This window comes from Microchirus variegatus, assembly GCF_963457635.1.
Source record: "Microchirus variegatus genome assembly, chromosome: 4".
NCBI lineage: Eukaryota > Metazoa > Chordata > Actinopteri > Pleuronectiformes > Soleidae > Microchirus > Microchirus variegatus.
Window position 1 is genome coordinate 37,458,848 of NC_139805.1, and position 17,569 is coordinate 37,476,416.

Sequence of the window (17,569 nt, forward strand, 5' to 3'; positions counted from 1 at the left end):
GTGTGGGAGAGTGAGTGGTTTACCTGAGGACCCAAATCAGATTACGTGTGTGTGTGTGTGTGTGTGTGTGTGTGTGTGTACCGTGGCTCTTTGCTCCTCTTCCTCCTCTTCCTCATGAAGTCTCCTCTGACAGATGTTCTTCTGCTCAGGCTGCAGCAGATCTGAGCTCAGCATCTTCACTCTGAGCCAGTGATAAACCATCTCTGTGCTGCCGTCACAGTCTGACAGACTCAGCTGGCTGGTGCCCTGCAACACACACCCACACACACACACACCTGCTGAAGCTTCCTCCTCCATCATCATCATCATCATCATCATCATCATCATCATGAGCAGAGCAGACGTACCAGCAGCTCCTCGTGAGCCTGAGGTCCCAGTGAGCAGACAGACAGCTGCAGGCCACAGACGCTCAGAGCACTGACGGCCACAGGGATACGGAAGCCTTCGTTGAAGCTCAGCTGAGTCTGAGGCTCCAGAGCTGTGCAGCAGTAAAAGGCACAGGCTCTGCCCACGTCCAGAGGAACCAGGTGTACCTTCACGTACCTGAAGGTTCCACACAACCACACACACACGGACAGATGCACCACTTATTAGAACTTGATCCAACTGGATCCACACATTTACTGTGGTGGTTTAAAGGCTTTGGGTGAATTCCAATTCCTATCTTAACCCTCGATCTGGAACCCAACATTGGACTGAGGGCCACCAAAGAAAAAAAACTGAAAGAAATCCCATTTGTAATAACTTTAATGACCAGATTGCAGTTCTACAGTTTAGCGTTAAGTAACTTAAGCATTAATATAATAACGCTTTATAATTTACTGGGTAATTACACAGTATTTTGGCCATTGTTCTTACCTTCTAATTACAGGTTAATACCAAGTAACACATTTCTGTTACCATATATTTACTGGGTAAATAGCTAGTAATTGGGGGCTGTAGCTACCTGCTTATTACCAGCTTATAACACAATAATACACTAAAATTCACCATATAGAAACCAGGTAAATACCCAGTATTTTTGTTTACACTTATTGGTCTGTATCCAGTAATGTCCAATAAACATTTAACAAGTTCAATCAACTGTAATTCACAGCGGGGCCGACAGAAAGGTTTCTGCGGGCCGCCATTGGCCCCGGGGCGCATTTTGAGAACCAAGGCTCTAGTCCAAGTGCTGTCCCGATTCTCAGAAAAATTAAGTTGAGGCCGAGTTTAAGGTCAGTATCGCCCTCAATATTGAGATTTTTTCCAACACCACCCTTGGGAGCAAGGGCTACCCAGAATGCTTTGCGTATTTTCACATAAGAAAGATGGTATGTATTTTCTTTGTTAATTAGAGATATAAAAATGATGAAAACCATTGTATTATCTTAGTTTAGGCCCATATTATGGATTACTGACGTCTTTGTTGCTTAACATTTATTTTTATTTTACCATCTTTTGTCAATAGTCGGCCGGTGTGGTTTACTTTTCTTGACTGACAAACGGATCAGAATAAATAATCCTGACGTAAATGTGTTCTTCTTCTTCTTCTTTTTTGGAGTTGACAGACTGGAAGCAGCTTTGGTGTTATTCTGCCCCCTACAGTCTGAAGACGTATCTGCATTTAAGATTAAGGGTTAAGATAGGAAATGGAATTGGCCCCAAGTCTCACTTTAATGTTCCACTCACACTTTGTGTCCGTCCTTCACTGTGGATCTGTTCAGATTCTGCAGCTGCAGCAGATGAAGACGAAGACACTGACAATCACACTCCCACCTGTGAGGAGGAGGAGGAGGAAGAGGAGGAGGAGGAAGAAGAGGAAGAGGAGGAGGAAGAAGAGGAGGGAGAGGGAGAGGAGGAGGAAGAGGAGGAAGAGGAGGGAGAGGAGGAGGAGGAGGAGGAGGAGGAGGAGGAGGAGGAAGAGGAGGAGGAGGAAGAGGAGGAAGAGGGAGAGGAGGGAGAGGAGGAGGAAGAGGGAGAGGAGGAGGAAGAGGAGGAAGAGGAGGGAGAGGAGGAGGAAGAAGAGGAGGAGGAGGAGGAGGAGGAGGAGGAGGAGGAGGAAGAGGAGGAGGAAGAAGAGGAGGAGGAGGAGGAAGAGGAGGAGGAAGAGGGAGAGGAGGAGGAGGAGGAAGAGGAGGAGGAGGAAGAAGAGGAAGAGGAAGAGGAGAAGTGGAGGAGGAGGAGGAGGAAGAAGAGGAGGAGGAGGGAGAGGGAGAGGAAGAGGAGGAGGAAGAGGAGGAGGAGGAGGAGGAGGAGGGACAGTGTGAGCACATGTCACACACACAGTGTTTCTCACACATACACACAGTCACACTCTCTCACACACACAGTCACACACACACACACACGCACACAGTCAAACACACACACACACACACACACACACACACACACACACACAGTCACACTCTCACACACACACTCTCTCACACACACAGTCACACACACACACACACACACACACGCACACGCACAGTCACACACACACACACTCTCACACACACACACACACAGTCACACTCTCACACACACACTCTCACACACACACACACACACGCACACACACAGTCAAACACACACACACACACACACACACACACACACACACACACACACACACACACACACACACACACACACACACACACACACACACACACACACACACACACACACACACACACACACACACACACACACTCACATCAGTCCCAGTTGTATCTGTGTGTTTTCGTTCACAGACGTCAGATCTTTGATGAATGATGTTTCTTCAGTTTCTTCAGTTCTGATGAACAAACATCAAAGAGAATTTATTTATGGATTTATGACATAATCACATATTTAACACAAAACTCCTGCTTAATGTTCAACATGTGTCCTGACTCTGGTTCTGACTCTGGTTCTGACTCTGGACTCTCACCTTCGACCCCAGGCCTCGAACACGCCGCTGTCTGTAGCCAGAGCGTCTTCACTCACTCCTGCAGAAACTCTCCTCGCTCTTCTGACACTTCTGTTAACACTGTTTCCTCTGAGAGTCACTCCTGAAACACACACACACACACACACACACACACACACACACACACACACACACACACACACACACACACACACACACGCAGACACACACACACATGCAGACACAGACACACACACACACACACGCAGACACACACGCAGACACACACACACACACACAGACACACACAAAAAACAAAGAAACACACAGAGACACACACATACACGCAAACACAGACACACAAACAAACAAGCACACAAACACAAACAAGCGCACACACAAACAAACACAAACAAGCACACACAAACAAACAAGCACACACACAAAAACAAACAAGCACACACACACAAACAAGCACACACACACAAACAAGCACACACACAAACAAGCACACACACACAAACAAGCACACACACACAAACAAGCACACACACAAACAAGCACACAAACACACGCACAGAAACACACGCACAGAAACACAAACAAACACACACACACAAACAAACAGACACACACACACACACAGAGAAGACACACACGCACACACAAGACACACACACACAGAGACACACACATACAGACACACACATACACGCAAACACAGACACACAAACAAACAAACACACACACACACACACAAACAACAATATAAAAATAAAGTCAGGATTATTTTCTTCACTCATTCATCTGTCAATCATTTTATCGTTGCCATGAAATCAGAGCGAAGATTTTTGTCGGAAAAAAAACAACGTGAACACAAACAAACCAAAGAAAACACTTTTTGTCGTGGATGTAGAATCTTTGTGTGTCTGACTCACCTGAGGAGGAAAACGCCGCCTCTCTGTGACTCTTGTTGTCCAGCTGATGGACCGTGGCGTTGGCGGCCATGTTGGAGGCGGCGTTGGCGGCGTCCTCGCTGCTCGTCGTGGGCGTGGTCAGAGTCTGCGAGTGCGCCCTCAGCCCCTCTAACAGGCCGCGGCTCGCCTGCTCCATGTACTCCTCCGTCATCTGCGTGAGGGGGCAGTCCTGAGGGGCGGAGTGATAGGGCGTGTCCAGCGGCGAGCTGGGCGGAGACAGCGAGGAGAGCGAGGAGCGGGAGGAGAGCGAGGCCAGGGACTGCGGCGTGTCGTGGGAGCGCTTGGTTTTGATCAGCGGGTCGGGGTTGAAGGCGGAGACGTCTCTGGACGCCGACGCCGAAGACGACGCCGCCTCTGGAGGCAGCAGGTAGCGCAGGTGCGTCTCGAGCGGCTCCAGCGCCCCCTCGTGGCGGTCGTACTGCGGCAGACCGTAGATGTCGCTGAAGCTGATGGAGCTGAGGGAGCCGCGGCTGGACGCCAGCGAGCCTCGGCTGGACGCCAGAGAACCACGGCTGCTGCTGGACGAGACGGTCAGAGAACTGGCCGACAGGCTGCAGACCAATCAATCAATCAATCAATCAATCAATCAATCAATCAATCAATCAATCAATCAATCAACCAATCAATATTTAGACGGCTCTAAATAGACGAGAAACAATAAGATAAATGAAATAAGAAACATGCTACAGTGTTTGATTAGAAAAGTCAGTTACGATCCGTGTTTGCGTGCGTTTGTTGTGTTTGTTTGTTGTGTGTTTGTTTATGTGTGTGTTTGTTTGTTTGTCAGTGTGTTTGTTTATTTGTCTGTGTTTGTGTGTGTTTGTTTGTGTTTGTTTGTTTGTGTGTCTGTGCCTTTGTTTGTGTGTTTGTGTGCTTGTTTGTTTATGCGTGTGTTTGTGTTTATTTGTTTGTTTGTGTGTTTATTTGTCTGTGTGTTTGTTTACTTGTTTGTTTGTGTTTATTTGTGTGTTGGTGTGTGTTTGTTTATTTGTTGGTGTGTGTTTGTTATTTGTTTGTGTGGTTATGTGTTTATGTGTGCGTTTGTGTTTATGTGTTTGTTTGTGTGTCTGCGTTTGTGTGCATTTGTTTGTGTGCGTGCCTTTATTTGTTTGTTTGTTGCATGTTGGTTTGCTTGTTTGTTTGTGTTTGTTTATTTCTTTGTGTGTGTGTTTGTTGTGTTTGTTCATGCGTGTTTGTGTTTATTTGTTTGTCTGTGTGTTTATTTGTTTGTGTGTTTGTTTATTTGTCTGTGTGTTTGTTTACTTGTTTGTTTGTGTTTATTTGTTTGTGTGTTGGTGTGTGTGTGTGTGTTTGCTTGTTTGTTCGTGTTTATTTGTTTATGTGTGTGTTTGTGTTTATTTGTTTGTGTGTTTGTGTGCAGTTGTTTGTGTGCGTGCCTTTATTTGTTTGTGTGTTTGTTTGTGTGTGGGTTTGTTTGTTGCATGTTTGTTTGCTTGTTTGTGTGCTTGTTTGTGTGTGTGTTTGTTTATGTGTGTGTTTGTTTATTTGTCTGTGTGTTTGTTTACTTGTTTGTTTGTGTTTATTTGTTTGTGTGTTGGTGTGTGTTTGTTTGTGTGTCTGTGTGTTTGTGTGCATTTGTTTGTGTGTGTTTATTTGTTTGTATGTGTGTGTGTTTGTTGTGTTTGTTTGTTTAATAAACAGACCGTTCCAGTTCCAATGTAGGCTAATGCTAACGGGTGCGCTAAAGGAGCTAACGGAGCTAACTGGTAAGCGGTGCCTGGACTCCGGTGCCGTGGCACGTAAACACGACGTCACACGCGCCGTTTTTCCGCTCAGTCGTCATGGAAACGCGTCGTGCGTTAATAATGTCCGTTTACCGCCGATAAACGCCACAAACACAACAAATGGTCGATCAATGATTGCATTTAAGGGAAACCCGATCTTTCTAGAGCAGCAACCAGAGATGAAGACACTAACCTCTTGAGCTGGGAGTGAAGGTAGGTGGTGATGCGCGTGGCCTCCTCCAGCTGCCTCAGCAGAACATTCCTCTTCTCCTGCTGCAGGATCCTGTCATACATCACATCACTGATTATTCATCACATGATTATTCATCACCTGATTATTCTGACTGAACTCTAACACGTTCACGTCTTTATCTTCACTGTTAGACAGGAAACTGAAGTTTGTAAACCACTCACTCTCCCACACCAAAGCCCATAGAGAAAATCAGTGATTTTAGCTCACAGGGACACAGGAGCTGCTGGTCCTCTGCTGCCTCGTGTGGTCACTTTGCGTCACTGAGGTCAATCTGAACAAACTATTTTAAAAGCCGAATTGACAAAATCAGTCATTGTAAGTTAGTGATGGAGGCAGCAGTGGATCAACAACTCCTGTGAACTCCTGTGTCTCTGTGATGTTAAAATCACTGGTTTTCTCTGTGGGGTTTGGTGTGGGAGAGTGAGTGGTTAAAGTCAGTGAGATAAAGACGTGAAAATGTTCTTAAAGATATCGTAGACTTAGTAGAACAACCAACGAGGAGGTAAACTCTCTCTAAACCTCGCTGTGATTGGTCAAAATCTCAAAAAGGAGGAGCAGAAGTCTTTGTTGTTAACCGCTCACTCTCCCACACCAAATCCCATAGAGAAAATCAGTGATTTTAATTAGATTTTAGCATCAAAGCACACAGGAGTAGTTGATCCACTGCTGCCTCCATCACTAAGTTCAAATGTCTTATTGTAGTGAATTCGGCATTTAAAATATTTCATTTTGACACAAAGTGACCACACGAGGCAGCAGCTCCTGTGTCCCCGCGAGCTAAAATCACTGATTTTCTCTATGGAGTTTGGTGTGGGAGAGTGAGTGGTTTTACAAACGTCAGTTTCCCGTTGTTAAACAGTGAATTAAAGACGTGAACGTGTTTTATGTGGTGCGTGTTTTCTTAAGTTGCTAAAATCAGTTTCTCTTCACTCACTCTCCCTGCACCAAAGCCCAGAGAGAAAACCAGTGATTTTAACATCACAGAGACACAGGAGTTCACAGGAGTTGTTGATCCACTGCTGCCTCCATCACTAACCTCAAACGTCTTATTTTGTCAATTCGGCTTTTGAAAACCAACTTTTGCATGTACTTCAGTGACACAAAGTGACCACACGAGGCAGCAGTGAGCTAAAATCACTGATTTTCTCTACGGGCTTTGGTGTGGGTGAGCGACGTAGGGTTTTGTGCGATTATTTTACGGCATAGCATGCCAATAAATCAATCAAATCGTCTCCTCCGAGAGTGTGTCCTCCTCACCTCTGATTGGCTCCCTGGCTCTGGGAGCCGCGCGCCCGCTGCACCTCCTCCTCCAGCCTGCAGCGCTCCTCCTCCAGCTGCGGCAGCGTCTCGGGAGGAGGCCGCTGCCTGCTGACCAGGATGATCTCCTGCAGCAGCGCCTCCTTCTCGCGCAGCAGCTGCAGGAAGTCGCGGTCGCGGTCCGCCTCCGCCCGCCCCGTCCAGCTCTCGCCGTCCAGCTGCGCCAGCTGGTGCTGTATGCTCTGCATCCTGCAGGGGGCGGCAGAGGACAAACAATAATTCAGTGAGCGCTCATGCTGTGTTTGTGTGGACGACAGAGAGTGACTCAGTGACGGAACATGCAAGTTTCCACAGCAGTGACTTCATCACAAACACCTCGCGAGCATTTTTTAAAGGTTTTAAAGGTCGATAAAATCCGTTTTCGTGATGTTTTCCTCCGCGTCTCAGGCTGCTTATAACAGCAGGGGGCGCTCACGGCACAGTCGAGTCATTATTTGCCTCTTCGTCTCACTGTTAGACAGCGGTTTCTAGAGTTGTTGATCCACCGCTGCCTCCAGCACCGAGTTCAAATGTCTGATTTTAACGCTTCGGCTTTTGAAAACCAACATTTGGATTCACTTCGGTGACACAAAGTGACCACACGAGGCAGCAGAGGACCAGCAGCTCCTGTGTCCACCGTGAGCTAAAATCACTGATTTTGTCTATGGGCTTTGGTGTGGGGAGAGTGAGTGAGTTTACAAACCTGTTTTCCCACAAGAATACGCTTTAAGAACACGTTCACGTCTTAATCTTCACTGTTAGACAGATTTAAACAACAGGAAACTGAAGTTTGTAAACCACTCACTCTCCCACACCAAAGTCCATAGAGTAAATCAGTGACTTTAACATCACAGAGACACAGGAGTTCACAGGAGTTGTTGATCCACTGCTGCCTCCATCACTAAGTTCAAATGTCTCATTTTGTCAATTCGGCTTTTGAAAATCTTCGTTCAGATTAACTTCAGTGACACAAAGTGACCACACGAGGCAGCAGCTCCTGTGTCCACCGTGAGCTAAAATCACTGATTTTCTCTATGGGCTTTGGTGTGGGGAGAGTGAGCGGTTTACAAACATACAGACATAAAGACGTGAATGTGTTCTTCAGATATAATTGACTGATGCACTGTTTATTTTGCAAAAACCTATATTTAGAGTGAGCCGGGTGGATTTAAACTAACAGTGTGTACATTAAACCACGTCGTGGAGGAGGAGCAGGGGTGTGTGTGTGTGCGTGTGTGTGTGTGTGGAGGCGGGGCAGAGGTGGGCGGTCCTCACTGGACTGACCACACAAACAAAGGCAGCACACAGACAGCAGCAGTGTGGCCAGTAAAGAATGTGACCACCCAGCTCATTCCAGTGGTCACACACACACACACACGCACGCACGCACGCACGCACGCACGCACGCACGCACGCACGCACGCACGCACGCACGCACGCACGCACGCACGCACGCACACACGCACACGCAGTAATACTTCAGAGGACTCTACGATATCTACGTCGCATGATCACGTCTTTATCTTCACTGTTAGACAGACTTTTCCTTGTGTAAACTGAAGTTTGTAAAACCACTCACTCTCCCACACCAAAGCCCATAGAGAAAACCAGTGATTTTAGCTCACAGGGACACAGGAGCTGCTGGTCTAACTGCTGCCTCGTGTGGTCACTTTGTGTCACTGAGATAAGTGTAAATTAAATATTTCAAAAGCTGAATTCAACAACTCCTGTGAACTCGTGTGCTGTGATGTTAAAATCACTGGTGTGTTTATTTGTTTGTTTACGTATGTGTTTGTGTTTATTTGTTTGTCTGTGTGTTTGTTTGAGTGTTTGTTTGTTTGTGTGTGTTTTTGTGTTTATTTGTGCGTTCGTTTATTTGTTGTGTTTGTGTGCGTGTGTTTATTTGTTTGTGTGTGTTTGTTTGTTTATGTGTCTGTTTATTTGTTTGTGTGTTTGTTTGTCTGTGTGTTTGTGTGCATTTGTTTGTGTTTGTTTGAGTGTTTGTTTGTGTGTTTATTTGCTTATGTGTTTGTTTGTGTTTGTTTTTGTGTTTATTTGTGTGTTTGTTTATTTGTTGTGTTTGTGTGCGTGTGTTTATTTGTTTGTTTATTTGTTTGTGTATTTTTTTTGAGTGCGTGTTTGTGTGCATTTGTTTGTTTGTCTGTGTGTTTGTTGTGTTTGTGTGCATTTGTTTGTTTGTCTGTGTGTTTGTTGTATTTGTGTGCGTGTTTGTGTGCATTTGGTTGTGTGCTTGTGTTTATTTATTTGAGTGTGTTTGTCTGTGTGTGTTTATTTGTTTGTGTGTTTATTTGTTTGTGTGTAATCACTGGTTTTCTCTATGGGCTTTGGTGTGGGAGAGTGAGTGGTTTACAAACGTCAGTTTCCTGTTGTTAAAGTCTGTCTAACAGTGAAATAAAGACTTGAACGTGTTCTAAAGATGTCGTAGGGTTAAACTGACGTAGATTTTATGAGACAAATCTTTTGTTAAGAGGCTAAAATCATTTGTTCTTCACTCAAAAGGAGCCACACCAAACACGAAGATAAATATTGATTTGTTTCCATAGAAGATGTTGAAGTTAAACACATACTTTTTCTTAGCCTCCTCGTGTTGCCAGTTGAGTTTCACTTTGTCCACCAGATGAGAAGAATCCTGGGAACCAAACTGAACAAAAACATCAAAGAACATGGTCTTAGGCTGCAGGGATTCAAATTCAACTTTATTTATTCATAATAATAATAATAATAATTATAATAACAACAGTGTTGTGTTGTTACCTCTCCTCCAATGATGTCGGTCTGACAGCCGTTGTCACAGAACTGCTGCTGCTGCTGCTGCTGCTGATGATGATGACATGAATCAGTAACATGTGAGCCACCACTGCTGTTCACCACTTCACCACCGACCGAGTCGATGATGGACGAGCCGCTGTGGAAGTTCACCGTCAGCTTAGCCAAACTCTAGAGGAGACAATAAAACACTCGGGTCACGACTGAAGCTGCGATAAATTATGAAAAATGACAGAAACATGAAAATATTCACATTTAAGAAGCTGAAAAATGACAGAAACGTGAAAATATTCACATTTAAGAAGCTGAAAAATGACAGAAACGTGAAAATATTCACATTTAAGAAGCTGAAAAATGACAGAAACGTGAAAATAATCACATTTAAGAAGCTGAAAAATGACAGAAACGTGAAAATATTCACATTTAAGAAGCTGAAAAATGACAGAAACGTGAAAATATTCACATTTAAGAAGCTGAAAAATGACAGAAACATGAAAATATTCACATTTAAGATGCTGAAAAATGACAAACATGAAAATATTCACATTTAAGAAGCTGAAAAATAACAGAAACATGAAAATATTCACATTTAAGAAGCTAAAAAATGACAAACATGAAAATATTTACATTTAAGAAGCTGAAAATCATATAAACGGTTTATATAGTAATATATATAAGTAATATATATAATAAGAATAATAGTTTCTCACTGTGACTAAAGGTAAATGTTATTTCTAATAACATAAATGTTATTTCTAATAATAATATTATGGTATGTTGTGGGAGGAAGAGCTTCAGTGATTCATTATTTATTTGTCAGTCTCATCCTTTGTTTGTTGACAGAATCTCAGACGTCTGGAAATGTCCTTCATGTCAGCTTCAGCAGCAGCAGCAGCAGCAGTGTGTGTGCTCAGCCACTAGAGGGCAGTGTAGGACATGTACCTGGATGAGGTCCTGCCTCTCCTTCTCCCCACAGCTGATGGCCTTCTTGATGCTGCGCAGCTCGGTGAAAATGGCCTGAGCCTCGTCCAGTTTGTAGTTGGTCTGACTGCACGACATCTTCCTGTCAATCCTGTCAGAACCACACAGAACCACAGACAGGGTCAGAACCAGAACCACACAGAACCACAGACCGGGTTAGAAGCAGAACCAGAACCACATATAAACATCGACTGTAGAAAAACTGGTAAACACCACAGGTTTTGGTTTCAGGACACAATAAACTGTCTCTGGATCATTAACAAGATTCTAAAAGTCTTTCATGTTCACACTGTTCAGCTCCACTTGACTTCCATTAGTGATAAAACCTGGAACCTGATGGAGTCAGTGGAGTGGAGTCAGTGGAATGGAGTTAGTGGAATGGAGTCAGTGAAGTGGAGTCAGTGGAATGGAGTTAGTGGAGAGTGGAGTTAGTGGAGAGTGGCGTTAGCGGAATGGAGTTAGCGGTGAGTGGAGATAGTGGAGTGGAGTTCATGGAGAGTGGAGTTATTGTAGTGGAGTTAGCGGAGTGTGGAGTTAGCAGAGTGGAGTTAGTGAAATGGAGTCAGTGGAATGGAGTCAGTGGAGTGGAGTTAGTGGAGAGTAGCGTTAGTGGAGAGTAGCGTTAGTGGAGAGTGGAGTTAGTGGAATGGAGTGAGTGGAGAGTGGAGTTTGTGGAGTGGAGTTTGCGGAGTGTGGAGCTAGCGGAGAGTGAAGTTAGCAGAATGGAGTCAGTGGAGTGGAGTTAATGGAGTGGAGTTTGTGGAGAGTAGCGTAAGCGAAGAGTGGCGTTAGCGGAGAGAGTGGCGTTAATGGAGAGTGGCGTTAGCGGAGAGTGGAATGGAGTTAGCAGAGAGTGGAGTTCGTGGAGAATGGAGTTAGTGGAGAGTGGAGTTTGTAGAGTGGAGTTAGTGGAATGGAGTCAGTGGAGTGGAGTTCGTGGAGTTCGTGGAGACTGGCATTAGTGGAGAGTGGAGTTAGCGGAGAGTGGAGTTAGCAAAGAGTGGAGTTAGCGGAGAGTGGAGTTCGTGGAGAGTGGAGTTAGTGGAGAGTGGAGTGGAGTTAGCGGAGAGTGGAGTTAGCGGAGTTGAGTCAGCGGAGTGAAGTCAGTGGAGTGGAGTTAGTGGAGTGGAGTCAGCAGAGTGGAGTTAGTGGAGTGGAGTCAGCGGAGTGGAGTCAGTGGAGTAGAGTTAGCGGAGTGGAGTCAGCGGAGAGTGGAGTTAGTGGAGTGGCGTGAGCGGAGAGTGGCGTTTGCGGACTGGAGTTAGCGGACTGGAGTTAGCGGAGAGTGGCGTTAGTGGAGTGGAGTCAGTGGAGTGGAGTTAGTGAAATTGAGTCAGTGGAATGGAGTCAGAGGAGTGGAGTTAGTGGAGTGGCGTTAGCGGAGAGTGGAGTTAGCGGAGAGTGGAGTTATTGGAATGGAGTTAGCAGAGAGTGGAGTTCGTGGAGAGTGGAGTTAGTGGAGTTGAGCTAGTGGAATGTAGTTAGTGGAGTGGAGTTCATGGAGAGTGGAGTTAGTGGAGTGTGGAGCTAGCGGAGAGTGGAGTTAGCAGAGAGTGGAGTTAGCGGAGTGGAGTCAGTGGAGTGGAGTCAGTGGAGTGGAGTTAGTGGAGTTCGTGGAGAGTGGCGTAAGCGGAGAGTGGCGTTAGCGGAGAGTGGCGTTAGTGGAGTGTGGAGTTAGTGGAATGGAGTTAGTGGAATGGAGTCAGTGGAGTGGAGTTCATGGAGAGTGGAGTTAGCGGAGAGTGGAGTTCGCGGAGAGTGGAGGTAGCGGAGAGTGGAGTTCGCGGAGAGTGGAGTTAGTGGAGTGGAGTCAGTGGAGTGGAGTCAGCAGAGTGGAGTTAGCGGAGTGGAGTCAGTGGAGTGGAGTCAGCGGAGAGTGGTGCCACCACAGTGGTACGACCCACCAGTTTCTGTGCTTTGTCTAAAAAACAAAAACACATGCCCCTCCTCCTCCTCCTCCTCCTCCACGCCTGCGTCTACACAGTGTTCAGTGGATTATGAGCTCTTTCTACATCTTAATAAACGCTATGTTTACACAGATTAAAGTTTTAAAGCCACATGTCTTTGTTTTCGTCCACAAACCAAAATGATTCAGTTTGAATGTTTTTCCTTGTTTTACGGAGCAAAGAAACCGGAAAATTTTCCGAATTATTACAAACGAGGCATTTGATAATTGATAAATGTCGCCATGCCACTAAAACGTTGTTATTTAAACCCAAATCTTAATTATTTTTCGATGTTTTTCTACATTTTTCTGAGCCAAACAAAATACTCGATTAACTGAGAAAGCGTTCAACATGATATCAACGGTTATAAAAAAAATAACCGTTAGCACCGCGACGAGTGATCGCGTGACTCGGGAACTGTGACGCTGTCGACAGCAAGGAGGCGCTCTACTGGGAAAACAATGGGGCCACACACACACAGGCTAAAACAAAGGTGTGTGTGTGTGTGTGTTCTTGTATGGATGTCTTTGTGAGGACCAAGAAACGGACGTGAGGACGTTTTGGCTTCTCCTCGCGTTCTGCTTTTTCAGGCTCAAGACCTGGTTTTAGGGTTAGTGTCCTCACTATGTATGCTCTACAAACGCGTGTGTGTGTGTGTGTGTGTGTGTGTGTGTGTGTGTGTGTGTGTATTCTCCTGTCTATTCTGGGAATCACTCCACTTGTGTTATTATCTCAGAGATAAGAGACTCGCTGCCAGGACTCAGGAAGTTGCAGAGGAATTTGCTGCCAGATTATCTCCGTGTTTTTGAAACTGTTCTCGAGGCCCACTCCCAACCACCTCCTCCCCCACCTCCTCCTCCTCCTCTCCATGGAGCGACTTCCTCTCCAGGCCGAGCCTTGGCTCCCTGCACTCCACTGGTGCATCCTCTTCCTGAGGTGGAGTCCCCCTTTTCCATCAAAAAAAAAAAAAAAAGAAACTCCCTCCATTTGCCTTTCTCTCTCTCTCTCTCTCTCTCTCTCTCTCTCTCTGAGAGGCGGAGCTTCTATTTCTAACATGGATTTTTGGAAACATTCTGAAATGTTCCCAGCACAGAAAAAAAACACTCCTGTGTGTGTGTGTGTGTGTGTGTGTGTGTGTGTGTGTGTGTGTGTGTGTGTGTGTGTGTGTGTGCAAAAAGAAAAAACACACAATAACTAAAAGGAAAAAGAGCTAAATAGCGACATTATCAAAAACGTGTAGAAATATTAGTGTCTCACTGTGAGACAAACTTTAACAACAGGAAACTGAAGTGTGTAAACTCACTCACTCTCCCACACCAAACCCCATAGAGAAAACCAGTGATTTTAACATCATAGGGACACAGGAGCTGCTGGTCCTCTGCTGCCTCGTGTGGTCACTTTGTGTCACCGATGTCGACTTTAACGAAGGTTTTCAAAAGCCGAATTGACAAAATAAGACGTTGGAAGTTAGTGATGGAGGCAGCAGTGGATCAACAACTCCTGTGAACTCCTGTGGTGTTAAAATCACTGGTTTACTCTATGGTCTTTGGTGTGGGAGAGTGAGTGACTTTGGTGTGGGTTGTTTTGAGTGAAGAAAAACAGATTTAAGCCAATGAACAAAAGACTCAGTTAATAAAATCTACATCAGTTTAAGTCTATGACATCTTAAGAACATGTTCACGTTTTTATCTTCACTGTTAGCCAGACTTTTCCTTGTGTAAACTGAAGTTAATAAACCACTCACTCTCCCACACCAAAGTCCATAGCGTAAACCAGTGATTTTAACATCACAGAGACACAGGAGTTCACAGGAGTTGTTGATTTGAAGTTCAAATGTCTTATTTTGTCAATTCCGCTTTATAAAAATCTTTATTCGGATTGACCTCAGTGACACAAAGTGACCACACGAGGCAGCAGTTAGCAGCTCCTGTGTCCCTGTGAGCTAAAATCGCTGATTTTCTCTATGGGCTTTGGTGTGGCAGAGTGAGTGGTTTACAAACGTCAGTTTCCTGTTGTTAAAGTCTGTCTAACAGTGAAATAAAGACATGAAAATGTTCTTAAAGATGACGATAAACTTAAACTGTGATGTTAAAATCACAGATTTTTCACAGAGTGACACACATTATGTACAGAAACAGAAGTGTGTTGGTGTAAGAACACTCACTCCTGCAGCGTCTCCACTCCCATCTCCTTGTACTGCAGCTCCTGCTTCACCTGGGCCAGTTCCTGCTTCAGTCTGGAGAGCTGTGGACACAAGAACCAGCACCGACCGGGTCAGAACTGGAGCTGTTCATATATACGTCTATATATCTATAGCCACACATTTAAAGGTTCGTTCCTCCACGTTCACGCAACACCAGTGACTCCACTGCTCACGTTTGGAGACGCTTGAGGTTCTGAACGCTGTGAAAACTGCAGACTTAACCTCAGTTAGTCGTACTAGGTCGGTATCATGAGCTTCAGCTCACTTCCTGTATAAGTGAACGATCCTCTGTGTGGTTTGAGTAGATTTTGGAACTTTAAGTAGATTTTTAAATTCTAAGTAGATTTAGGAACTTTAAGTAGATTTTGGAACTTTAAGTAGATTTTGGAATTATAAGTAGATTTTGGAATTATAAGTAGATTTTGGAACTTTAAGTAATTTTTGGAATTATAAGTAGATTTTGGAATTTTAAGTAGATTTTTAAATTCTAAGTAGATTTTGGAACTTTAAGTATATTTTGGAATAATAAGTGGATTTTGGAACTTTAAGTAGATTTTGGAATTATAAGTAGATTTTGGAACTTTAAGTAGATTTAGGAACTTTAAGTAGATTTTGGAATTATAAGTAGATTTAGGAACTTTAAGTAGATTTTGGAACTTTAAGTAGATTTAGGAACTAAAAGTATTTTGGAACTTTAAGTAGCTTTTGGAACTTTAAGTAGATTTTGGAATTTTAAGTAGATTTTTAAATTCTAAGTAGATTTTGGAACTTTAAGTATATTTTGGAATAATAAGTGGATTTTGGAACTTTAAGTAGATTTTGGAATTATAAGTAGATTTTGGAACTTAAAGTAGATTTAGGAACTTTAAGTAGATTTAGGAATTATAAGTAGATTTTGGAACTTTAAGTAGATTTAGGAACTAAAAGTATTTTTGAACTTTAAGTAGATTTTGGAACTATAAGTAGATTTAGGAACTTTAAGTAGATTTTGGAATTCTAAGTGAATTTTGGAATTATAAGTAGATTTAGGAACTTTAAGTATATTTTTGAATTCTAAGTGGATTTTGAAATTCTAAGTAGATTTAGGAACTTTAAGTAGATTTAGGAACTTTAAGTAGATTTAGGAACTTTAAGTAGATCTTGGAACCATAAGTAGATTTCGTAAAAACACAGAAACAGCTCAGCAAAGTGAATATAACACAGGGCAGGGTTGGGGGTTTTTTTTTGCCTACAGAGGGCGCTATATTGGATGTCTTTCACACACAGACTCGACGATAGATTCTCCTACATCCTCAGAGAGGAAGTTTGAGGTGAGAGATTCTGTCAATTCACCAGCAGATGTCGCCAAAATCCCACACACTGTGCCTTTAAAGGCAGAAATGTTGCATAGTGTGTCTTTAAATTGAGCACTTGTGCTTATTATTTGGCATATTTTATAATTTCTCGGCCGTAGAAATCATTGGTCGACCTCTAGTTTGCATTTATTTGTGTGTGTGTGTGTGTGTGTGTGTGTTGTCCATAAAAACAGAAACACTTTCCTGTTGCTATAGAAACATTATAATGAAGTCACGTTCATGGAAACACCCTGTCCACTCTGGTCATGTGACTCAGTGACCTAACCCCTGCGTGACCCTTGATGATGACCTCATCCTCATCCTCTCAAGGGCCACAGTAGAGCCACAGTATCCTGTGTGTGTGTATGGGGGGGGCTCGGGGGGCCACACCCTGGCCCTCGTCCCTGCCCTGAAGGGGCCCCCTCGCTGCTGCAGCCCATTGTTCTGCTCCCATGAACGAACGCAGACTTACCCGCTCTCGTCTGCAGGCGATTTCCACTTTGATTTGGTCAGGGTCGTATTTCGCACTCGAGGACGAGCCGGAGAGAGCTGTGAACACGCACACACACACACATACACACACACACACACAGACGTTAGCCACTTTAGCTTAAAGGCGCCATATGTAAGAATGTGGCCAAAAACAGTTACTACATTCAAATTCTAAACACCAAAGTTTTTTAGGTTACGTTTTCTGACGTAACTGGCAACCCGTGGTTGCTCGGCAGCTGAGACTCTACTGACTGCAATGATTGGTAGACGGCGGTAGTTGGCGCCACATGACCCGAAAACATGATTAAACAACTCCTGTGAACTCCTGTGTGCTGTGATGTTAAAATCACTGGTTTACTCTATGGGCTTTGGTGTGGGAGAGTGAGTGACTTTGGTGTGGGAGAGTGAGTGACATTGGTGTAGGACAGTGAGTGACTGGTGTGGGAGATTGAGTGACTTTGGTGTGGGAGAGTGAGTGAGGAGGGTGACCTGGGTGGAGGTGGTTACAGGGGGAGGGTGGAGTCAGGAGGATGACCTGGGTGGAGGTGGTTACGGGGGGAGGGTGGAGTCAGGAGGATGACCTGGGTGGAGGTGGTTACGGGGGGAGGGTGGAGTCAGGAGGGTGACCTGGGTGGAGGTGGTTACAGGGGGAGGGTGGAGTCAGGAGGATGACC

At 44.5% G+C, this 17,569-nt stretch overlaps 1 protein-coding gene across 1 annotated transcript in view; it reads right to left on the reverse strand.

The window, feature by feature from the left end:
* The window catches only part of wwc3 (WWC family member 3), a 42,205-nt gene that overhangs the window by 7,670 nt on the left and 16,966 nt on the right, over positions 1 to 17,569 (reverse strand). The window contains exons 4-16 of the mRNA XM_083887974.1: positions 16,876 to 16,952; positions 15,031 to 15,110; positions 10,882 to 11,011; positions 9,928 to 10,110; positions 9,741 to 9,814; positions 7,114 to 7,362; positions 5,797 to 5,886; positions 3,820 to 4,409; positions 2,903 to 3,023; positions 2,687 to 2,767; positions 1,672 to 1,758; positions 348 to 543; positions 82 to 246 (exon numbers count right to left, since the gene is read on the reverse strand). Coding sequence (XP_083744100.1) covers positions 82 to 246; positions 348 to 543; positions 1,672 to 1,758; positions 2,687 to 2,767; positions 2,903 to 3,023; positions 3,820 to 4,409; positions 5,797 to 5,886; positions 7,114 to 7,362; positions 9,741 to 9,814; positions 9,928 to 10,110; positions 10,882 to 11,011; positions 15,031 to 15,110; positions 16,876 to 16,952 — 2,123 coding nt within the window. The remainder of the gene's footprint in view (positions 1 to 81; positions 247 to 347; positions 544 to 1,671; positions 1,759 to 2,686; positions 2,768 to 2,902; positions 3,024 to 3,819; positions 4,410 to 5,796; positions 5,887 to 7,113; positions 7,363 to 9,740; positions 9,815 to 9,927; positions 10,111 to 10,881; positions 11,012 to 15,030; positions 15,111 to 16,875; positions 16,953 to 17,569) is intronic.